This window comes from Netta rufina (assembly GCF_964035555.1).
Source record: "Netta rufina genome assembly, chromosome: 4".
In the NCBI taxonomy this organism is placed as follows: Eukaryota; Metazoa; Chordata; class Aves; order Anseriformes; family Anatidae; genus Netta; species Netta rufina.
The window spans coordinates 45,118,831-45,143,153 of NC_140127.1; the positions used below are offsets into that span (position 1 = coordinate 45,118,831).

Consider the following 24,323-nt stretch of genomic DNA (forward strand, 5'->3'; position numbering starts at 1 on the left):
AGTGCGACGGTGGATGGGATGTGGGCAGCAAAAGGAGAAAGTATGGGGACATGACTGAGACCTTTCACCAAAACCTGTGACTGACAGCCCATCGTTAGAAAACAGGAGGAGGTTTGAGTGGAGGAAAGCAGTCCTGCATTCTCCACAGGTACCTTCATCCTACTGAATGTAGGGAATTGTCCTGTGCTGACTTATTTCTGACTTGCTCTGTCTGGGACAGTCACCAAGCAGAAAGGAAAGTCATTCTTCCTTTGCACATTACGATGGCGTTATAAAACTACACGAGGAGTTAACACGTACGTCTTTGCTTACCTCTCCCAATTCACCATCTGCACGACCCTCTTTATTCAGAGCTGATGTAATCTAAAAAGAACAACCAAGATTTATTAAGTAAGTGCCTGTTTATTCTAGGGACAGACTTCCCACCAATCTCTCCAACTGGCAAACGTGGCTACTCTGCTGCTTGCACAACAGTTAGCACGAAGCTAGAGCCATTTCCTTCCCCAGCCTGGCGATGGATTTACTGCTAAGCCCTGCGTACCCCAAGCTCTGGTGGAAACAACAACTTCTCTATGCCTTTAAAGGTTTAATTGTTAACTCGAGTGCCTCAAACCTCACTAGAGCTGCTGGAAACCACAGTAATAAAAACACTGTCAGAACATACAAGAAAAAACCCTCTGTCTGCACTGATTAGGGAAAAGGAAACAGTGACAACCTTGCTGGAACAGGGAACTGGTCAGGAAGCTGTGGTTTCAAGCACAGCAGGCGTATGGCCTCGGGGTAGAACTTTCTAAGGTATAGAGGAGTTAAATCCCCAGCTTTTACTGCTTTTAAAGGCAAATCAAGACTCCAGATTAATTTTGAGGCCCTCAAAATGCCAATTTCATGTGCAGAATTTAAAACACACGCAAAAACCCCCACATTAGTTGGGCGTCTAGAAGCCTGGATTTAGTAATGCTGCTAATTATCACCCATTGCCTTGAATTTAGCAAGTTGTTTTACCCCCACAGGCTGGTTTTCACACACACAAAAAATCAAATAGCTAGGGATATTATATATATATATATATATATATATATATATATATATATATATATATATATATTTTTTTTTTACCATTAGTATACAATAGAAAGGAGAAAAACAGTTTTTGGCACACATATAACAATCCTGGCCTTTCAAAATAATAAAACACAACACCATGTTCTTACTAACTGATTCCAAGAAGCCAAAGTCACTGGCTGTATTTTATTTTTTTAAGCTTTTCCTGCTCTATCAGTAAGATGAAAAGCAAGTTGTGATTCAGGAAAACGATGGGCTAAGTCCAACATCTCAGGCCGCTTGATTCAGTTGTGTCCAGCTCTTCCCCATGGGCAATGCCCATCAACCCAAGAGCAGCAGTGGTGGTGGACTCCAGTCTGCCCCCACAGTACCACCACTGCTCCATCTGCAGAAGCAGGACCAAGTTGCACCTGAGTATTTTAACTGCAAGCTGCTTTCAGAAGACAGGATTTGTCTTGTGCTTGTCTTTGAGTCACACTACAAAAATCTAGATGCTGAGGACAAACTGTGACAGATAACGTAATGTTTTTGCTAATCATAATGAGTTTGGCCCGGAAGCCATTTAATTCATAAACATGATGCCATTTTCAGAGCCACTCTTTCAAAACAAACATTAGATTGATACAACAGAAATGAGTCACACACTTAAATATCCACTGAATCAGAACTGATAAAGCATTAGACAGTTCCTAGGTACAGCACTGCCAGCAGCTAGGAGCCAAAACTCACAGCAAGTATCCCTGTGTACCACTAAGATAACCAAGGTAACTCCTAAGATGTACAAACTGCTTCCTGTAACCCAGTTTGCCTTTCCAAATGTAGTCATGTGTGATCTTTGTTTTCTTTTTTCCTAAAACCAAAAGTCACCCCCCACAAAAAGGGACTATCCAAGGTTAGCAAAGTAGTTAATGAAACACTGAAGAGTGCTTGCATGTTCTTCAACCAGAAAGCCTAAAACCAGATGAGATTCAGTGATACTGCAAAATCAAGATGTCACATATCAACAAAATCACACAAACTGTAACAACAAATATCAAAGTTTTGGATGGGTGAAAATTTCCCATCAGCAAGGGACACTCAGATGTAAACAGGCTTCAGAATTATGTGGGGTGCTTTGGAATTCTTATTGTACAACCATATTGCAAGATGACATAGCTAATAAAACCCAAAGGAAACCGCAAGTGCTGTAAAAATACCAGAATTACTCAAGGTTTCTAGTACCCCCTGGAACAAAGGAATTCCTCAAATAACACAAATATTCACGTCCGCCTTGTTTACACAGAGGACCGAGCACCACTGGTCTTACAGCTATTTGGAAAGCTGCAGCGCTGACAAACACTGTCTGATGAGAAACACACTGAAAACAGCTTTGTATAAAAAAGTTTCACGTATGGAACAGCTTGTGGATTACTGGCAGAGGCTCCTGCAGTCCCACATGTAAATGATTACATCGATTGTACATTGGCAGATACAGCCATCAACAGCAAAGCGTTTAACCCAAGCCCAGCTTCCAGGCACATTTACCTTATTCCTCAGATCGTCTTTCCTGTATCCCAACAGCTCAAGGTATTTAGCACGCGAATCTTCTTCAAAATTCACCTTAAATAAAAGTTACAAAGAATATATTTCAATTCATCATTTCCACACCCTCACCCAGCTGGCTTTTCACTTGACTGGAACAGTGACTGTGAATACTGAGAGGGAAAAAAAAGACATAAAAAAATGACAAAGGTTTCAGTGAGCTGGACAGCTGAGCAGGTAAGCAAGGCTTCAATTCGGTTAATGGAGGTTAACTGCCTGCAAATCTGCTTCACCCAGGAACCTCTAAATATTCACAGCAAACAGTGAAAAGCAGGCACAAAGATGCAGTGATAGGGGATGACTAAAACACAGAACACCTTTCGCAAGCTGTGGCTTCTCCTATGGTGTCCCAAGGGCCCTGACCCTGGGACCCTCATTCTTCTGTTGAGCCACCCCTACCAACAGAGCTTAATGAGCACCATTCCCCCAGCCTGCACATTCTGTTCCTAACCTCTCCTCTGCCAGAACACTGTAACATGCAGAATGAACTATTCCTGCACTGGCTTTCCAGGTCCATGGGGAACTCCCGGACTGCCGTCATTGTTACCTTTAAGAACGCCCACACATTCTTCTCAAAGTCAGCCTGGGCCATGTCAATTTTCTTCTGGCAGTAGCTGATGAAGCCTTCGGACTGCACAGCCTCCTGCAGCTGGTTGGAGCGCGCCAGGAACTCCTTCTCTGTAACAACCTGGCTCACGTAGACGTGGTGACGCTGCTGCTGCTGCTCGATGCCTGGCTGCTGCTGAGGCTTGGCGTTCTCAAATGTAACCAGCTTGCCTCCAAACTGGAATTGAGAACACAGGTGACATGTAAAAATACAAGTATATGCAAACAAACTATGCGCACACGTATGCATGCTTTTTTTTTAAGGCATATATGCTTATCATTCAATGGATAAATGGTCCTGGCATCAGCTCATGGTGTTCCTCCACCAGCACACAGTGCTATGCACTGAAGCAGCTTGCTGGTAAGCGTGTGTACATTCAAATGGGTTCATAAACACAACTATTCCTATGCCTTTTTTCCCCTCAGGCTGAAGACCTGGTCTAGAAACTCCTGAGAAATCTGTCTGCACAGTGGCCAGCATAAACAGATTAACTCATGTTACTGCAACATTGTGCTGGTTACAGTTGGGATACAGCTTATTCTCTTCACAGCCACCCATATGATGCTATGTTTTGGATTTGTACCCAAAACAGCATTGATAATGCACCCACGTTTTAGCTGTTGCTGGACAGTGCTTATACAGCACTGAGGTCTTTGTTTCTTAGGCTGCCCTGCCAGCGAGGAGGCTGCGGGTGCAGAAGGAGCTGGCAGGGGACACAGCTGACCCAGACTGCCCAAAGGGATATCCTGTAACACATGGTGTCATGCTCAGCAATAAAAGCTGGGGTAAAGGAGGAGGAAGTGGTAATGGGAACAGGGACATTCCAAGTTATGGCATTTCCCAAGAAAACGTGACACATGTCGAAGCCCCACTTCCTTGAATGGCTAAAAATCTGCACAAAGACAGACGTGACTGAATTGATTTCCTTATCTTAACTTTGCTTGCACACAGCTCTGCCTTTACCTATTGAACTGTCTTTATCTCAGCCCATGAATTTTCTCACTTTACTCCTTCTCACCTTCTTACCCATCCCACCTTCAGGGCAACCAGTGAGCAGCTACATGAAGCTTGGCTGCCTACCTGGGTAAACGTAGAACGCACTAAAGGATCCTATCCATCATTAAATACACGCCCAGGCACGATGCGTACCCTGCGTGTGGCAGCTAGCTTACTGTTTGAAAGGCTACTGAGAGATTGGTAGTGAATGGCCTCATCACATGGAAAGAAGTCCAAAGGGAAAAAAAATGGAAGGAGCTTATATTATTTCAGTTTACAGCTCCAAGCTGATTTAGACATGGGTGAGATAATGAATAAGCAGACACACACCGCTGAAAATCAGGTAGTATTTTGGCACAGAAATCCATTTCAAGTGAACTGCCTAAAATCTTTAGGAGGTCTCTTGGGAAATGGCCTCTGAGTCACAGAAACAAGCCCTTAGTGGAGCTGAAGAGGAGGTGACTCTGCTCTTATGAAAAGCAGGGCCTTGCCAGGCTGACATCCACAGAGGAGCCTTGGCCTGCGTGCTGCTGCAGAGACCCCAGCTACCTCCATTAAGGGCTGAGTTATTTTTCTCTGCAATGAGACAATACCTTCAAGCTGCACTGAAGTCTCAGCTACTTGCCCAACTTATTGTCCCCCACCCCCAAATTTGCATTTTTTTTTTTCCTTCTAAGCAAACACCACAGAAATGCAGCAAAGCCTTAGTTCCCAAAACAGAAAAAACCAAGTGCCTGGTGGGAACACAGGGCTTCCCAGTTGCTTTTTCCCAAGCATTTTTTTTGTCATGCTTTGCCGACTGTCCCAAGCGCTCACTCCAGATGTTCCCACAAGCATCTTGGCCACCACAGCACTCTGGGCAAATGCTCACAAGGTGGAGCTTGATGACCAACGCCCCTCTTCCAGATGTACTTTGCAGGTGCTACCGCTTTCTCGCTCCCTGCCTGGCCAGCCTCAGCCCCTGCTTACCGAGAACGATGCTCCCACGGGTCTCCGGATCCATTTGGGTGGTTTCTTTAGGGGCAGAACGACGCTCTGTGGAGCAGTCTGCTGGGGGAGCTGCAGGGGTGGGAGGGGCTGCCCTGTACCAAACGGATCCAGGTTCCCAAACGAGGACGAAAGCTTTGACAAAAATAAAGAAGGATGGGGAAATTCTGAGACACCATCTCCAATAAGCCAAGCAGCATCATTTTTTTGCACTGGATTAGTACTCCTGCTGCATGGAGTTGCAACACCCCCCAAAGGTTTCCCCAAGCCCATGCCTTTTCCTCTTCCCATCCACTTTTCTCAGCTGCGTGCTTCTCAATACCTGGTCCACTTGCTTCTGCCTCAGCCCGTCTGTGCTGCCTCCCATGATGGAGTAAACGCTGATCCGCCCGTCAAACGAAGCGGCAGACAGGACGGCAGGGTTTCTGGGGCACCACTGGATGTCAAAGCACCACTGCGTGTTGGTCGGCAACTCATACAGCACCTGGGCAACAAAACCAAGTCCAGCAGATCAGAGCTTTTAGCAAGCACCATGAGCAGCAGCAGCATCTTTCTGTTTTCAAGCTGCTCCTCTTGCTCCCCGGCAGCTTCCACATTACCCTACACACTGACAACAGGCAGGATGTGACAATCAGAGATTACCACACACTGCTGCTTTATTTCCTCCTCCCATTAAATTTTCTCTTTAATGCACACGTGACCATCTAGGCAGGCTGCCTATGTCTGCGCTGCTTGTGCAGCTACTGACTTTTGGGGGATAACTGGGAAAGTTAAACCTGCACTCTGAGTAGACGGTCTCTCCTGCCCTGGAACAGAAAAGCCTACGGCTACAGGAGGGATTGAACCACAAACTAAGAAGTTATTTTTCACTTGTTTAACAATTTTGTGCTGAAGAAACAAAATGGTAGCTGCCTTGCTGTCTCCTAGGAAACATTTTTCCTTTAAATAAAAACATGTGGTGTGAGTCATCCGAACGTAAAGCCTTCTAGGCAGCACAGCATCCAGCTTAGATCACACAATCACCACCCCCACTTTTTGTCTTACTCAGCTTTTGTACTTCACTCCTGCCTGAATTTTGGAAACACGTATCTCCTCGTCTGCCAGGATTGTCTTGCCTACACTGGCAAGCAAGAAGCCCTCCAACAGTGTCATGGTCTGGGGGCAAACACTCACGTGGTCTGTAAAGAGGATCCACTCAGTTTAGTGATATCCATGTCTATCCCTATTGAGATAGATAATTTTTCTGCACTACTAAATAGGTGCAGAAAAGCAGTAGGGACCCACGTGTAAGATCAACTATGACAGGAAGTGGTCTTGCAGCACCAAAACAAGCTCAGGAAGCGCATCTATCAACCACAAGTAAACATGGAGAAACACCCCACAGCAGCATAATTCCTAGGACTGCGAACAAAGATCCACCCCCCTCTCCTTCCCCTTCTCAACCAGTGAAAATTCAGGGAAGCAAATACTGTGAGAATGGGTAAAACAATACAGGAAAAATCAACGGCTTTTACAAATGCTCCTTTACATATGCCACTGTGCAATCTCCAAACAGACTGAGACTTTAGTAAGTTGTGTGAATACAATACCTCGCCCGTGTTAGGGTTGGAGCACAGAATTTTAGCATCCTTCCCACAGCTAAGCAGCAGCTCTGAATCTGCCATACTCCAGGCAATGGCCAAGATACCCCTGTGTGAGAAGTCACAGCCAAGTAACAGATTAACATAAATGAAAAATGGTAACACAGAGCATGTGTTTAAGCGAGTTGGTACTGTATCGGAGCATTCCACCTCAGAATACCCTCCCCCCTCCTCCCTCTGTTGTAAGAAATTGTTAAATGTTATCAGCATTTGATATATTGAAATAGATGCTGTTTTCTGCATGAGTAGCTCTAAAGGTCCAGCCACCATACAGGAAAATTGAATTCAACACTCTCTGTAGGAGAATGTCGATACCAGTGTACCAGAAGGGTGTGTTTGCCTCTACAGCATGTGCAAACCTGTAGGCTTTTTTTTTTTTTTAAGCAAGCTTCTGCTACTTCTTTGAACTCCAGCTTCCTCATGTACAGCATAAAACAAATCAGGAATATCGATTTTTTTTCTGGGGGAAGGTGTTTTTAATGTGAGGCCTTGTTCCTTCCAACCAGCAGGCCCCATAAAAGGAAGCTTTTCTGTCTTCTCTCATACCTTGTGTGGCTTTCCAAAACACGCAGTGGCGAGGAGGCAAATCTAAGGTCCCACATCTGAATCACAGGCAATCTGTCGTCCTCCGAGGCCAGGACCATCTGGGTAGCAACATCAGGGTGCCATGCCAGGCCCGAGCAGTGCATCTGAAGGACAACATTGTGCCACAGCACAGGGTGACTAAATAGCACTAGAGAACAGAAGACAACCAGCCTAAACAGGTCTAAGCATGAGGAGAACAGGGTCTTCAGCTAAGTGCCTATCTGTGGCTGTATTTCTGGGCATTGTTTCTGACTGCGCTCAGTGTGGGATGCTCTCCTTGTTTCTGTTAGCAAGGAGAGCTGCAGTTAGTTCCCCAAGGCCCTCTCAAGAAGGTGACTTCGTACTGTCTTGTTAAAATACTACGTTTTAATCTAAGAATGCTGTAAAAGCATCCACACAGAGCTTTTTGGCTAACTTTAACTTTCGTTGATATTTTAATAAAAGCCATCATCAGGCAGAGATTACCATCGTGGGAACATCCCATCACAACCTGCAATCCCACGATGAAGCAAGCCTATTGTGCTGCTGTTATGTCAGGGACCAGGTATGTGAAACACGAGTTAGGAAACTTATCAGAATCAGAGCACAGTGACCAAGCAGCTATTTCAGGAGCCCCCGCGCATCTCCTCCAGAGCTAACTCACCCGGTTGTTGTGGTCACTGACTTTGATGATGGGCTCGTTCTTCCTGAGATCCCACACGGTGGCTCGGCCACTGGGGCTGGCAGACGCCAGGATGTGCTGGACCTGCCTGTTCCAGGCGATGCAGCTGATGTCCTCGAGGGGCTGCCGGGCACACAGAACAGCCTGTCACACCCTTACAAAGAAAGGCCTCAAAATGCTTTCTTTTTGGGCCTCGCTATATAACGTGTTTGCAAGGAGATTCACCCAAGGTACTGTGATTATTCTGCTTTCCTACACACACCTCCTGCAGGGCAGAGCCCCTGAAAAAGCTGTCAGTGTAGAAAATCCTATGCAATATCCTTAACAAAAGCAAGGTTCCCACAATATCCACGTGATAATGAAGTACCCATACCAAACAAAGTATCCACACTAACAGCTTTAAACTAGAAATCTTTCAACTCCAGATTTCTGCTCATTCTGTTTCCTCACTTCATTGCCTCCAACTAACCCCACAGTAGTACACTGATTTTCCAGTAACTACGAAGTTCTGGCATAATTTCCTAACAAGAGCTGCATAAAGTACCTGCTTTTAAACAACTTCCTCTCATTCTTCTAGCTCCTTCACAAGACAAAAAAGGCTACTTTCTTCCCCAGAGATCTTTGAAGAGAGGCTAAATGCTGTCACCTAAACACTCCTTGAAACACAGAAATGTGACTGCCAAGCCTACTGCCTCATCTTCTCCCTTTTCAGCAGCTGCTTCTAGTCTTACTTGTGTTTTCCCTCAGTCTCTGCCTTTGTGGTCCTTGGATATAAGCATGCAGTGAACCATACAAAGGCAGACTGGAAGAGATTCATCCTGTGTGCAGTGGCTATGGATATTTAAAAAATGGTGTAACCAGAGAGATTCTGCTTGTTAGTACTTACTGCTTGATAAAACGCAACATTATTCCAAGACTAAAAGGAACTTTTAAAACATGTTTTATTTACAATTGTGCCACGTGAAGACACCAAGAAATGCTTGTGCAGTCAGTGAAAACCGCAGTTCTGGTGTGGATAACGAGCTCTGCACACCCCACGTTGCTGCAGGGGAACGACAGCAGCCTGTTCCTTGCAGGGGCTGCACAGGATGGTACTGACTGGCACAGCACTCAAGCTGTGCTCCCAGAAAGGCAGCGGTGGTTGGACATAATAGTTAGACACGATGGAAGCCAAAACATAGTGCTGTCATAACCAATGTGCTACCATACACGCTCACTGAAAGCTGCTTCAGCTGCACCTATAGAGCTCTCCTGAAGGGACACGGGCTCCTGCCATAGCAGAGGCACATCACACGAACAAAAATACCCACTTTTCAAACCCCACAGACTAAAAAAAGCCCATCTCAAGCACCAAAAGGCCAATTTTCTTGACCTTTCAGGAAGCCACTGGGGAACAATATGCGGTAAAGCAACATATTTTTACTTACATTAATAGGAAACAACTGTTGTACAAGGACTCTGACAACCATCGACAGAAATACAGTTCATCACTAACTACAACTAATTGCTTTCTATCCTAAGTCTCTTTTTTTTCCATATAGCTTCTAAAGTTGATTTTAATGAGCTCTCAAGATAAATGACATTCATGCTTTTCATTAGTTTACAGAATTTAACAAATACCAATCTCGTACCTGCGTCTTCACTCCTGGAGTCATCGGCGTGGCAAAATTATTCAAGTCCCAGATATAGATTTCAGACTCATTAGCACCGGAGGCCACCAGATTAGTCTGTAAGACACATTAACAGACGCTAAGAGTATTTTCAGCATCAGCTTTCACAGTCTTAGCTGCTGGGAAGCATCAGATGGACAAGACTGTGCCAATTTCGCATATGAGCTCAGGATATAGCCTTTGGTTCACACAGAGCAGCTTAAAGGAAATAAAAGCAGTGTTTTGAGATGCAGGGGCCATTGGATGCCCTTTGATTGCATCCCATGTCTGCTGACCAGCAAGTCCCAGCTTCATAAGGGCCAGGAGAGGAGAGGAAACCATTCGAGAATACACAATGAACAAAGGATGGCCTTGCTGAAAGCAAGCGTCCAGGGACAAAAGTGCTATTTAGGAAAGGAAATCAACTCCATTGACTTGCAGCTGGAGGGGGCTGAAGAAAAGCCAAGCCACTGTATCTACAAGGAACTGAACTCTAATTAATGATGGAGCAAGCTTGCCGATTTTGAGAGCTGTTCTGCCTTAAGAGACCATGTCACAGTGTGTTTGTTCTGCCTCCCTGTTCCAGTGAGGAGATTTAGAGATGCCAATGCCATCTCCCTAAAGGGGACACCTTAAATCGAACGTCACCAGAACAAAGAGTGACAGCCCAGGGAAATGTCACAAGGACAAAATCAGCACATCCTATGGGAACTGAAAGGGAAGACTGGTTGAAGCAGCACAGAAAACCACCTCTGTTTTACACTGAGGCTGAGCTAAGAACACCTGCAACATTGGCAACGTCAAATCATGAGGGGAAGGAATCAACTGGACACCTACAAGTCTTCACTCCCTCTCCTGAGATGCCAGCAACAGGACAGGTTTTTACTAACGAAGATGCAAAGAGCAGATTTAGGTCAGCCTTCTCAAGGGCTGGTAAAGGTACAGCTACGTATAAGGTAATAGCTTGTTAAGACATGCCACTCATCCACGCCTGCACACGTCAAACAGAAGAAAACCGACCTGGAACATGTTGACATCAAGCGCTCTCACGGGCCCCGTGTGCTTGTCTTTCTGGGCGATGATGACCTCGGTGTCTCCAGCTATGACTTTGGCTGGGTCATACAGAATGACGTTCCCGTTCTCACCCCCAGCGATCAGGACCCCAGAGACTCGCTCGCCTGCAGTCATGCTGTGCGGCCCCCAGATCAGCTTGTGGTACCTGCAAGACAGACACCCACCGGCTACAGCCAGCCACTGTCAGCTCCACGTACCCCGTTTTACTCTGTAGGCTGCAGCCTGGCGGGAAACCTCTGCTACATGTGGCCAACTATTTGTACAAGGGAGAAAAAAATCAGTGGAGCTATTCAAAAATTCCAAATCCTTTTCCTTGTAGGTGCTCCTGGAAGGGCAAACTTTCCTCTGTTGTGCTGGATGCCCAGCCAGTGGCTCTCTCACATCAGACACGTGTCACTTGGACAGCAAATCCAGCTTCCAGGCTGAACCGGAGGAACTAAATATACTTCTGGAAATGTTTTCAAACCGTTGTGTCCATCCACAAAAAAAAAAAAAAAAAAAAAAAAGAAGAAATTACTTCAGCTCCAGCTTGCTAAATAATCAAGACAGCATTCCTGTGTATTCAGCCATGCAAAGCATGGCATTCTTCCGCATGAAACACCGCGCTGCCACACGGCAGGTGTTACCCGAGCAGAATGCAAACCCACAGGTCTGGAAGGTGGTGACGAGTTGCTTGAGCCCTCACTGTGTTACTACTGAACTCTTGTTTTTCTCTGGATTACCCATGACTGATTTCTTCACAGCACATCATGCTGGGGAAGGCCAGACAAAGAGCACATGCTGGCTGACAAACGCTGTAAGCACCAAGTGCTCAGCAGCTCAGTGTCAGCAGTCACTGTCCTGCCACAACACCCAGATTACAGTAATGGTGTGCTCATCCACACTGCAAACCAAAATGGTACACTGCTTTTTGTAGTTCTGCACCTAACTATGCAAGGTTAGAACAAGCATGGTGAGCAACAGGCTATCAGGGTGCTAGTATTACACCACCAGCAAGATTCAACGAGTAAATAACCTAAAAAGAGAGCAGAAAAAGATGAGGAACAAAACAAAAACAGAGTTAACTGTGCCATTACTTTCCTCTTGCCCTTTGCTCTTTCCAAGATAAAGAGTGGTTCTACAGAAGCAGCGTCACATTTTCCACAGGAGGGCAGTTAACAAAATTTCTTGCTGAATCCATCTTTTCTGGATTTGTTCGCCCAGCCATCTTCATTTGCTGTATGCCAAAATATAACCTGATGTATACTTTTATAAGCTAAGGCATGGGTTGTTGTCTTAAAAACAAACAAACAAACAAACAAACTCCTTTGCAATGTTGTGACTTGTTTTCTGGGGGCAAAGTCAAACACTTGTGCTGTTCACCAAGAGAAGCACTTTTAAAGGAGCTCTACATCCTCCTGGCCATAGTGGGCAGGTTCTGAAAGTCAGTAAAGCAAATGCCACTTGGCAAGCTTTGACTTATTTCAGTCGCATTTAAAGCAAGGGAGAAAAAATCCTAGAGGCTCAATGTCATCGTTCTGCCCTCAGCAGATCTGCAAGGAGTGTCAGCACCAGCTCTGCCACAGCTCAGGCATAAGGCAGTCTGGGCCCTTGCTGGCTGTTCCTCCCCAGCCCTGCGTATCAGAAGAGAAACAACTGCAGGGCAGGGATTGTGAGCCACAGCAGCACTCAAGCAAAGCGTTGCTGCAGGACCGACAGCAGCCCTACACCTCCTGCTTCCTCCTGCAAAAGCCCCTGTAACTGTTACTTACCCGAATCCAGAGAACATCCTGAAACAGGGCCAATCAATCGTTATAAGCAATCTTACTGTGTGCAAATGCAGCAAAGACCTCATTCCAATCCCTCCACATCTACTTAAAGGCAAGACCTAACTTCTCAGGCCCCAGGAGACTGTATTTGGTAAAAATCTCACAAAAGAATCTTAGATCTTTAGGCCTTGAAGTTACTGCTCAAGAATTGAAAACATAGCCCCATATACGTGGCTGTAATGATGTCCTTCAGCAAAGCGTCTGTCCTCAACAACCGTGGCCAAACCCCATGCACCAGCCCTGCAGCGCAAAGCACACACAACGACCCCATGGCTCACCTGTGAGAGGAGGAGAAGGTGGCACAGGACTTCATATCCAGCGAAGGGTCCGATAAGTCCAGCTCGAATATTTCCAGGGAAGCACTCGTGCTGAAGGTTGCATCCAGCTGCTGGGCCGACGTACCTGCAGAGGAGCGGGCTCGTCAGTGAGAAGAAGATGCTATGCAGAATAGCAACAATAAAAAAAACAACACACTTGCAAAAAGGACTCTGAGATGTGGTCAGATTTCTGAGTTAGATTTTGATATAATTTTCTTTTTTATGGTTGCCTTCAGGGAGTTTTCCGTCCAGTGTGGATGCAAAAAGCTTTGGGAGAAGGTTCCTCGTCCCCTGAGGATGGGCAGAAAGCCACGGCAAGGGGCAGATAAGCAACGAGGGAAGCGTCCCAGCAGCCAGGGTTGCTGTCACCTTGCCCTGGCACAGGGGACAGAAGGCTCCTTGTCACCCACGGGCAGCCCCAAAACTCGCCCCCGCTTCCTAAAACTCACCCGTGGCCAGGTAGATGGGGTGCTGCCCGGCTGGGCTCCATGCCTGCATGGCCGTGCGGTCAACCTCCTTCAGCTTCATCTTGCTGGAAGAAAAAAAAAACGAAAAGGTGAGGGTTTGGGGGGAAAAAGGGCGTTTGTGGCAGGGCGATGCTCAAAAAAAAAGGGCAAAACGGGGCGGCTGCGGCAGATGGGGGGATAAAAACACAGGGGCAGAGCCCGAAGCCGCCCCCAAAAGAGGAGCACAACGGGTAGGGAGGCCCCGCCGCCCCCAGCGTGACTTCGGAGGGGGATTTGGGGCGGAAAAAGGGGCAAATGGGGCCGCGGCGGCTCTCACCCGTCCCGGGCCCGCTCCAACGTGGCAGCCCCGGCGCCGCCTCCCGCTTCCGGGCGCTGCCGGCGCCTTCCGGGCGCTGACCGGGGCGGCTCCGCCTCTGCTCCCGCGGGGACCCGGCTCCTCCTGCGGCCCGCGCCTGGCGACAGGGGACAAAGGGACAGGGGACAGGGCCGTCAGCGGGGGGCGATAGTGGGGTGAGGGGGGCAACGGGGGAGGGAAGGCGGGGAGGGGGGAGCCGCCGTCCTCAGCTCGACAGCGGTCGTCACGGCGTGTCGGGATGTGAACAGCAGTGAGGCTCATCACCGGACAGCGGCTGCGGGGAGCGGGGCTGTTTATTGGGGCGGGGGGTGTTTGGGAACCTGGGTGCAGCCCGCAGCGCGGCGCGGCTCCGAACAATGGCGCCGCCCGCACCCTGCCGCGGCGCGGCGGGAGAGGGAGCGCCGCACTCCCGCCCCGGTATATATAGGGGACGGGGCCGCGCCGCTATTGGCTGCCGCGAGCAGCGCTCGCCATTGGTTGCCCAGCGGCCCCGCGGATTGGCCTCCGCGCTGGCTTCGCGCCGCCCCCCCTCCCTCCTCCAACGGGCGAGAGGCGGCGGCTGAGTGAAGGCCCGTCAGCCAATAGCAAAGCGGGACGCGGGGGGCGGGTGCGCGGCGGCGGCCAATGGGCTCCGACGACCGCGAGCAGGGCAGGAAGGGAAGGGCGGGAGCGCGGGCAGCGCTTCCGCCAGCAGCGTGGCGCTGGGCCCGGCTGTGCCCGGAGGGGGAGCAGCCCAAGGGCGACCCCCGAGCACTGCTGCCCCGTTAGGGGGCTGCACCAAGCCACGGGCAGCTCTCGCTCGGCTGGATAACCCCACAGGCGATTAACTGTGTCCCCAACCAAGCCCAGTCACGCACTATTGCTGCCTTGGGTCACATGTGTGCTCCCCAAAAAGGCCGAAGCTGACCCAAACTGCACATCCAAACTGCCTTGTGCAGCCAAAGGCTCCCCAAAAGCATTTACCTGTGAGTCTGGCCCAGGGTCCTGCAACCAGATCCGTATGGCACCCGGCTAGCCCCAGGGATGTGGCAGACGGGCTCAGAGGTCCAGCCTGGCGGCTTTTTCTTTGCTCAACTCTTGTCCTGCAAACACTACATTTTTCATTAAAGTCTTTAAATTATTTTTTTAATTAAAAAAGACATAAAAATACGCTAAGCACCCAGAGTTTCTGGTAGGATTCGATCGCATATTGGGAAGCCAAGCCCGTACTTGCATCACAAATGAGCCTGGCGCTAACAGATGTATTGATTTTGATACTTCAGTGCAATTCTTTAGGAAGTATTCATCAGTGCTGAAGGAAAGGAGTGCAAAAAGAGTGTTTACAGAATAGTATAAATGTTTATTTTTCTTTGCAATTTATCTGACTGTTTCATTTTTACAATATAGAAAAGTGTATTCTTTGAATAGGTCTAGTAAATATAAATTTATTTTTTCTACTTTCAGATGTAAACAGAACTAGAAAATGAACCCTTGCCCCGTTCCCAATTATTTTCATGTAACTGGATGGGCTTGACTGTAAATCTTGTCCAGCAGTTTGATTCAAATGGCTAAGGAAGTACAAAACCCAATCCATACGTATTACACCAGGGAGAGGGGAGAGAGGAATCCCAGCTTAATATCGGAGAAAGCTTGTTCAAAGTAAAACCAAAAAACCTAAGAGCATTTGATTGCACCTTCAAAGTCTTTACAAGTAAAATATTCTCAAGCAATGCCATCATACATAATTACAACTGTAATCTAAATTTCACAAGTGTTTCTGCACACTGTATATAAATACACATCACAAAAGGTGCAATTTAGAGTAAGACACAGAATATATACAAAATTAACATGGATTGAAGTCTAAACAAAAGAAGGCATATTGCAATCTGTTTAAAAAATAATGTACGTAGTTATTACTTTATTCACTTACACTAATTTACATTTATACAAATCTTACTGGACATACTATGTTAGCTCACTAGAAGTAAACTGAGTATCTGCCCTACCTACGTGTAAAGTTACCGTACTGACTTTTAATAAACCCAAGTCTTAATTATGGAAAGCAGATAGTTACTTACATGAGAGATGGATTCCTTTTTCAGAAATTTGCACTATCAGACTTGCAGTTTATGCTGAGGGAGATGCTTCTACCAGGCAGAGCCCTTCAGACGGTGACCAGCAGGACACCAAATTGGCCCGCCGCCCAGGGCCTTCACGCTCCCGAGCCACCCTGGGGAGGGGGGCAGAAGGAAGCATGGAGGACAGAGGGCCTTCTGCTCACCACGCGGGGCCAGGGGGTGAAGACAGAGAGCAGAAGCCTTTTCCTGTCCTACTGCCATCAGACACACCTGTAGGTGCTCAGCTCTGCTGCACATTTGCCTGGCCCCTATCTTATCCCCCACCAGAAAACCTCGAGGAAGAGCTCTGCCACATCTCTGTGCTTACAGCTTTACATGAAGAATGCAAAATCCTTTTTGGAAAAAAAAAAAAGAAAAGCCATCTTGTTCAGGCAGCAATGAGACAGTTATTACAATTGTTATTGACATTCACATTAGGTAAGTAACCTACCACGTTGATTTTGCAAATATATTCTACTATCAAAAACGTGATCTGAGATGGCCTGTAACAAATACTGAAGAAAATCCCCTGCTCCAATCTACACAGAGCTCTAAGGTGATTTGTGTGTTATGTTGGTATATTTTCCTCCTTTTGGATCAAAGGATCCATACATTATTTTGGCAGCAACCTTGATTCTGCGCTAGCATCCTCCCCCGTCACAGCACTCTCCGTCATTCAAAACAACGCTTAAAAAACCCTTAGCCAAATAAACCACCACGATACTGAGAAGCAGCAGCATGAAAACACACAACCAGGCTGAATGTAACCTCCACCTGTGGTCACAGGCCAGTTAAAAGCCAGATTGTCTCAAGTGTGGCTCCATGGTCTCCTGTGACCTCAGCTCCTCGGGCTTAAACACTTCTCTGGGGCAACAGCTTCACCCTGGAAAACACAACAGACTGCACATCCCTCCCTGCAGCGAGGGATTAGGCTCCTGCACGCCTCTGAACTCACAGCTTCACCCAAGCAACAGCACCTACCTGCTGCAGTCAGCTAACACCACACGCTGGGCATACAGCTTGGCACTGTGGCACAGCTGCTCTTCCTCACTTTCAAGAGCAGGCCACCGTCAGCCTATGAGTTCCACCTTAAAATCTGAGCCCTCATCCATGATCATATGAAAAATTCCCAATTATCCAGTTTGCCTCCAAATTCCTTGCGGTCTGCTCAAGCGAGATTCTCAACCACTTGTCCAACACTAGACCTGCAAGCAATCCCCGTGTACTCGCCTGCATATTTCATACTGCTCTGTGCACTGAAGAAGCATGCTGTGTTACGCCCTACATACAGGTACCACCTTCCACTTAGATGCTCCTTTCTACACCTTGCCTTTTAGAACTGACTTCGACACACAGATACCTCTTCACTATGAGCCTGTTGCCAAAGTGTCACCTGATTCTTGCCATCATCTGCATTTTCCTGTACACACAAAGCAATGCAACTCCATATACTGTAAATAATATATATTATAATCATTTATATATGCCCTTCAGGCAATTATTTTGAGGGAAAGGGGAGAAAACAGCTATTTTTTTTTTCCCTTAAGAAACCCAAGTTAAAAGCTGTACATCAGGAAGAAAAATTGACCTTTAGGCATCATCTTACATAGAAGAGGATTTAGTTAAGATTTAAAAGGCTCTAAATCTTGATATAAAATATTCTCTTGTTTCATCTTCCGCAAATCAATTTAAAACAAGCACCAAATTAACAAGTATTATTAAATCCTCTATGCCAAACCAAAGTGTCCCTGTGCCTTAAGTGTTCTGTTCAGTCCACCTCACTGTGGCTCTTGTGCACGCGTCAGCAGTTCATGGCACAAGGGTCACTTTTGGACTTGCCCGCAGAGTTAATCACTCTCATCAAACAGCGTCCAAACTCCTCCAGGATCATGCGCTCTGCCGCAGCTTTTGACTTGCCCAACTTCTCAGCTTGCTCAGCCTGCGCGAGAAGGCATTCACACGTTGCATCGGCCACCTCCTTGGTTACAAACGTAAAGGGCAGCCTGAAACAAACAGAAAAACAAAGAACCCACTCACTCCAACGGGCAGCGAACACGCCACAGCAGCAGTCAAACGAACAGACAGGCCGTTGTGCTGAGTGCCTGTCTCCACTGGGAAACATGGCAAAGCCCATTTGGACCTGCCCAGGTGCACAGAACAATTCTCCAGCTTTCAGCAGAAGGGTGGCTCAAGGTTTACAACCACTCAGTAAATGCGACATGTGTACTTCATGGTTCCTGGCAGCATGTGGGCAACCATGCTTGGTTACACGCTTGAACATAGCCAAACGTGGCACGCACTAGATTTACAGGACACAAAGCTGTGTTAATAAAATGCTCCAGTCACCTGAGTGCTCCTGGTCCTACAGCTTAGGTGACATTTGAAGATGACAGGGATGTACCTGCCGCATATCCAAAAAAGCATATTAGAACCAGGCAAAACTGCGAGCTGCGTTAACTTACTTCCCCCCACCACTGCTGAGTGCTGGTGTTGGCCTTGTTAGGAGATCTGAGATCTGGGAAGATAACTTGGTCTTCGCAGCCGTCTGCTGCTGGACCCGAACTTCGGCAGCATCCGCTAAATGCATCAACGTCTTGCGCTCTGGGCTTTCTTCAAAATTTTTGCAGCCAATGCATTTGCATATGGAAGAACACATGATTTTTGCCTGAAAGAAATAAACAGAATGTGAGAAGCCTGTCGTAGCTTTGACACCCTTAGTGATCACCCACAGGAGAAAGGTGATCCTGTTTTAGCCTGTTTGCAATTAGCCAGCAGCAGAAATCCTCAGGTAGTCGTCCTCTCTTTAAATTCAAGGTGAGATGCCTTCCCAGAATTTATGCTTGAATCCAGTGCAGATGAACAGTATCCCACCCATGCCTTTCTTTCCCAATCTGCTGTTTTCAGCAGAATTTAAGTGGCTAAACTATGGGACAGGTCAGTCTGCCACCATATCTGCATCCGTAGAGTGATCAGTTATCTGATGCAACACCAACTTTTGCCTTTGGCTTCCACATACATGTTCCATCCCAGAGTGTCTCTGCAATGCTGCAATAACTACTTGAGCTCCTAGGGATGCGGTGCAGGAGGTTTCTTTTAAAAATATTGCTCTTCAATAAAGGAGAGCTCCAAGCCTGTGTTCAGAGTTATTACACGGTTTAAAATTAAACTCAGATGGCAGAAGCGATCAGTCTTGCAAAACACATGGCTTTCTATGTGTAAACTGCTGGAAGAAAAGATAGACCTAAAACTATTACTGCAACTTGAAAAAGAGCAAAAGACAAAGCACAGCAGCAAAATTGCAGCACTGAGAGGAAAAGCCAGCATCTTTAAGACGAGATAATACTTCTTACCTCGTAACATTCACAGTAGTTTTTGAGACATCCCGAGCGTTTACAGTTACACCCTTTGCTGTGTCGCCGATCTGATTCTCCTTCCTTTCCTTTACCTATTTTGGGCTTGAAGGCTTCAGGGTTTCTGTCAAGGCAGGCCTGTCAAGGCAGACCCAAAGGGTCAGACAACTCATGTAGGGAGTAGACATTACAGATGCAACACAACAGCTTACATCTTGCACAGGTGGGAGATCAGCGTGTTACACACCCACCCGGCCCCATGCTGTGGCTTCAGAATACACCAGCTACTTCTTTCATTCCAGCTATCTATGAAGCAAACTAAAATGCCTGCTGTCCCATCACGGCACTACTCAGCAACACACCAAAATCTATACGAACAGGAACAGGCTCTTTCCTTTCATGACATCAGAAAGAGGAAAAAAAAAAAAAAAAAAAAAAAAAAAAAAGATCCCTCACCTTTATTGCTTTTTGCCTATCATTTTCATGGTCCAGGTTGTTATAACAGTTTGTACAGTTGCAGTTATTGCAGAATTCACCATTTGCAAAACAATCGCAGTACCTGAAACGGAAGATAGACAAGGCATTTGTAAACACGACCATTACCTTGGTGTTACTACTGTTGGCAGTACCAGACATTTCTAGTCTGGTGACCATGCACATGCACTGATGAATGCCTGAGTCACCCTACGCTGAGCTCCACATGGACAAAGTGTCTGTCTGAGCTGACGTTGAGACAGCTCAGGTCCTCAAAGCAGCACAAGAAGCTAATAGGGCTTGGCTCCATGGCAGTCCTTGGGTGGTTATCCTCATAGGCAGTTCCTGACCCTGTTGGTTCAAGTTAGCCTTCAGGAGCTCTCATACAGTCAAAACAAGTTACAAACGCACTCAAAAAAATAGCAAAAAGATTTCATGAAGATGATAGAGCCTTAGACCTAGCAGTTAAAAATCACTTGCCCATTCAAATGTTTAAAACAAACAAACCAATTATCCCTGCAACCCAACCGACCATAAAAAAACCCACACATATAACAGCCCAATTTTGCTGAAGTACTTCATATAGCATGGCATTACTCAAGGGATTTGCAAAAGCATAGTAGATGCCCACTGATGATACTGTGGGATGTCATGTCACTCCCAGCAATACTGCAACTCCAGCTGCTGAGTGGAATTGGCTCTACCACACACAAGGGCACATTATGAACCCCAACATTATGAAATGGTAGGGTCCATACAGCTCATGAGTTACATGAAGGCACATGCACTGGGACATCTCCCACCAGTGTCACCAGCAGCTTTGACAATCTAGACATAACATTTCTGACATAATTAAAAACACCACCTTTTGATTCTTGGCATAAATATGGTGTCAAGGATAAGGCTTAGCAACAAACAAGATGTACTTACAATTTCAAACATAGAGACTTTGTACAATTGCAAGGCTTCCGGGGACGATTTGCAGATTCAGAAGGAATAATTCTGTAGAGGGGGGAAAAATGTATCTATTTATACACTATTTAAACATCTATTGCATCTATTTACACACAAAACACATCTATTTATACACACAGTTCTATTAGTTTCAGTTTCTTCCTATTTTAAATTGAAGTAAACGGTTGATGATGAAAATTCTGAGAAGTCTTTATGTTCCCTTGCCATTAGGTTCTTGGCTGATGTAAGTAACTATTATATATAGTGTATTTCCAACCCAGAAAAAGCTGGGTTATTTGTTGCAAATCTGCCTACATGTCTTAAGTAGAAATGAAGCTTAAAGCTAGAGGATGCACTACAACTGCAAATGGCAGTCAGAAAAAACTTCCCCAGCACCTGTCATCATGCAAGGGGACTAGGTCCAAAAAAGGTTCATAGATTAAGATCGTGCCTTTAACTTTGAAAAACAACAACAAAATTGACTACACCTAGAACAGTGGGCAAGCAAGCCAAAACATGGCATTCAGCTCAAAGATGAGTTTTATATCAAACACAGGCTTTAACTGCTCTTAAAAACTAGGATTTTGTGTCACTAATCGCTTTTGATGAGATTCATTCCATCCCTATCCAGCAATTTCTGCACATAATACCAGGGAGATTAAATCAAACCCATTCATTTGGATAGCTGCATCTGGATTAAGGATTAGTTTGCATCACAGTTTAGGTTGCAGCAACAAAAAGCACCTTGGCATACACAATTTCCAACAAATAATAACGCAAAAGGACAACGCAGAACAGCTGAAAGCTGGCTGGGTCAATGCAGGGAAAATATCTCACGTTAGCTGTTATTTTCATCTTTCAAGTGAAAATACAATATTGAAAAAAACAAACAAACAAACAAAACCAAAGCCTCCTATTATGAACCATTTTGGGCTTGAGATGCATTTTGAGGTTTGGTTGGATTTGTTTGTGCTAAGCATCTTGCTCCTGTATTGACCAGTACCTCCTTCCAGCAACGTGGAAAAATAGCTCAAGCCTGTAGCTCCCAGGCTCTGATGCAAAATTAAGCACAAACATCAACAAATTTTCAGGTCAACTTTCTGCCATAGGAACAGAAAACAAACCCAAAGATGGTGGAGGGGGCTGCAATAGCTTTGATCAGGAGGGTAGTTCAATTACTAGTTAAGATGCATGTCCTTAAGTCAGAATTATTACCCTCAACACAGTATACTTGATGTCCTTAGAAATCCCACAAAATCCAACATTTAAGTCCCCGCCTTTATTTATAATAGTACCGAAAAAAAGTTTGTAAATTCATCAGCCTATAATGCAGGTTTGCTGTCTTTTATTTTATTTCTTTCTCCAACACCCTTTGCAAAATACTCACCCATTAAATGGTAGCCGTGCTTGAGACTGAATACTAGATGTCCCTGTGAAGCCAGTGTTGCTTGCTATAGATACATATGACGACTGCTGTAACTAACAAAACAAAAAGGTAATGTGTAACATGAAATAAATTAAAGCATGCTCAAGAGGACTTGTACTAAGTATTTTAATTAGCTTTCCAGCTACTGTTATAAAAAATAATATGCTTGCAAGCACAGATTTAGAAATTTGCAGAACATGGACCAGGCAGCAAGCTCAAGTCTTCATATTTAGCAAAACCCCAGTATTTCAGATGATATTTTTGTTCTTTAACACAGTGTCTGCAGACATATGGATAATGCAGACTACAAACAAATGTTCAGACCACAAACAGTTCCAGCTCCTGAAAATAGGAATCTCACTCTTGTTTTCTTAAGCATCCCTGACTGCCAACAGATCAGGATCACTTTCTGCACAAATGACTTGAGTAGCCCCTTTCACCTACAAGCCCCTTATTACTTAACTAAAACAAAATTATTTACATCCCGACTTTTCTTTGTATCTGGACCCACACACTGTTTATCATATTAAGGAATCACCCCTAAGAACTTGCTAGGTGACACTGTTTTGGGCTACCTTTTTTTTTTTTTTTTGTCTACCTACACACAGCTCTTTTCTCCTGCTATGATAGGTTTTGAAGACAGACTGGCACTTAAGATGTGGACCTGCGGTGCACAGCCTGAAGGAGACAGGTTGTGTCTAGAACACCAAATGTCTGAGTAGTTTTCCAAAAAATGGTATTCTTCACTTTAAGAGAACATTTGGGCAAATGCACCGAAGTGCAATACAACTGTTTTTAGGGACAAATAGCAGCTTTAACAAAACCAAAAGGGATACAAAAAAAAAGGTTGGTACTGGTGATGCCACAGGCTGACTGAATTCTTGTCTGAACAGACTGGCTAGTCAGCTTTCAGCAGGGGGTTTCAGTTATTCTCCTTTTCATTCTCAGCATTGGATAGATTTTGACAAAGCGTACAACTAACCCCTAACCCCTTGGCTGGGCAGCAAGGACTTCTAACTGGAAGGCAAGATGTTCCATAACAGCACTACTTTCCTACTTATCTCTGGGTTAAGACTGTACCTGTGTGACATACTGAGCTGGAAGGACTGCATAGCCGACGTTTCCTGTACCAGGTGCTGGTGCCAGGACAGTGCCTGGGGGAAGGTTGGTGAGGTTGGGCTGTATCTGTGGCAGTGGAGTGGCTGGCATAATAAGTCTTTGTTGGGGCTGACTGGTAGTGACGATCTGGGAAGTTGGGTTGATTGGTTTGGGCACCACCTGGAAAGAAAAGTCTTGATGAAATCTTGCCCCAACTTTTTTTTTTTGTTGTTCAGAATGCACTTCTATAAATAGAACATTTCATGATGGTGCTGAAATTGGACTTTTTCATCCAGCTGACAAGCCAGTAATATGCCTTTTACATTCAGCTTACCTGTTTCACAGTCTGGGCCGGCACTATGGGAACAGACATCCGCACTGGGGTGGCATTCACCACCACTGGCTTTGCTGCAACGAAGACATGACATTACATTAACACACGTTATTCACTCAGCAGAGCTGAGTCAAGACTTCCATATGCAGAGAATCCAAGGACACTGAATACTACAACTACGCTGAGAATAACTGACCAAACTCATAGCAGGCAACACTTATGCCAAAATACCACCTACATGAACAGTTATGCGCACAAGAGTGCGGGCATATGCTTAGCAGCTGTGGTTTAAAAATCAGTTTGGGTGCACAGCCCCCCTGGACACTCAGTTTCCTTTTGCCAAGAGGACACTAAAATACTACAGCTTGGTTTCAGATCGTTGATTCCATCACAGCTCCAGAAAGCATGGACAGGAACCATCAGAAACATTTGGCACTTTTAATGCATTTTATGTTGAAGGATCTTAACATTGCAGTAGTTTTGCCAAGATGTACGTGGGCTTTCATGGCTTCCTACTTCTCACACCGAGAAACTGGCACTTGCCACAAGTCACCCCCATGCTGGTAAGCTAGGTGAAAGCAACAGAAAATGCTGCAGGGATTCAGGCCCAACGATGAAACCATTTGACACAGGGGAGCATTTCCACATACAAACCTGAGGTAGCAGGAGAACTCAAAACCTTTCAAAACCTACCACAAACTCGGATACATCTGGCAGTCTTGAAAATTTCTATTACGTAACTATTTAAATCCTTAAAAACCAAACAAAGGATTAAAAACTTAGTTCAGACACCACATCA

General features: G+C 45.8%; 2 protein-coding genes across 14 annotated transcripts in view; both read right to left on the bottom strand.

Annotated features, from left to right (window-relative positions):
- SEC31A (SEC31 homolog A, COPII coat complex component) overlaps nucleotides 1-14,167 on the bottom strand; it is a 36,267-nt gene extending 22,100 nt beyond the window's left edge. For all 11 annotated transcript variants that reach the window (XM_084286285.1, XM_084286284.1, XM_084286280.1 and 8 more), the window contains exons 1-14: nucleotides 14,110-14,167; nucleotides 13,751-13,886; nucleotides 13,417-13,499; nucleotides 12,929-13,052; nucleotides 10,789-10,987; nucleotides 9,751-9,846; nucleotides 8,102-8,242; nucleotides 7,420-7,562; nucleotides 6,823-6,922; nucleotides 5,556-5,717; nucleotides 5,216-5,368; nucleotides 3,191-3,427; nucleotides 2,587-2,661; nucleotides 313-363 (exon numbers count right to left, since the gene is read on the bottom strand). In XM_084286285.1, the coding sequence (XP_084142411.1) occupies nucleotides 313-363; nucleotides 2,587-2,661; nucleotides 3,191-3,427; nucleotides 5,216-5,368; nucleotides 5,556-5,717; nucleotides 6,823-6,922; nucleotides 7,420-7,562; nucleotides 8,102-8,242; nucleotides 9,751-9,846; nucleotides 10,789-10,987; nucleotides 12,929-13,052; nucleotides 13,417-13,495 (1,560 nt within the window). In that variant the 5' untranslated portion in view covers nucleotides 13,496-13,499; nucleotides 13,751-13,886; nucleotides 14,110-14,167. The remainder of the gene's footprint in view (nucleotides 1-312; nucleotides 364-2,586; nucleotides 2,662-3,190; nucleotides 3,428-5,215; nucleotides 5,369-5,555; nucleotides 5,718-6,822; nucleotides 6,923-7,419; nucleotides 7,563-8,101; nucleotides 8,243-9,750; nucleotides 9,847-10,788; nucleotides 10,988-12,928; nucleotides 13,053-13,416; nucleotides 13,500-13,750; nucleotides 13,887-14,109) is intronic.
- Nucleotides 14,168-15,136: 969 nt separating this feature from the next.
- Nucleotides 15,137-24,323, bottom strand: part of LIN54 (lin-54 DREAM MuvB core complex component) — a 34,594-nt gene continuing 25,407 nt past the window's right edge. For all 3 annotated transcript variants that reach the window (XM_084285699.1, XM_084285698.1, XM_084285697.1), the window contains 8 exons: nucleotides 23,525-23,598; nucleotides 23,173-23,370; nucleotides 22,054-22,145; nucleotides 20,643-20,714; nucleotides 19,695-19,797; nucleotides 19,239-19,376; nucleotides 18,351-18,553; nucleotides 15,137-17,891 (listed from right to left, as the gene is read on the bottom strand). In XM_084285699.1, coding sequence (XP_084141825.1) covers nucleotides 17,690-17,891; nucleotides 18,351-18,553; nucleotides 19,239-19,376; nucleotides 19,695-19,797; nucleotides 20,643-20,714; nucleotides 22,054-22,145; nucleotides 23,173-23,370; nucleotides 23,525-23,598 — 1,082 coding nt within the window. In that variant the 3' untranslated portion in view covers nucleotides 15,137-17,689. The remainder of the gene's footprint in view (nucleotides 17,892-18,350; nucleotides 18,554-19,238; nucleotides 19,377-19,694; nucleotides 19,798-20,642; nucleotides 20,715-22,053; nucleotides 22,146-23,172; nucleotides 23,371-23,524; nucleotides 23,599-24,323) is intronic.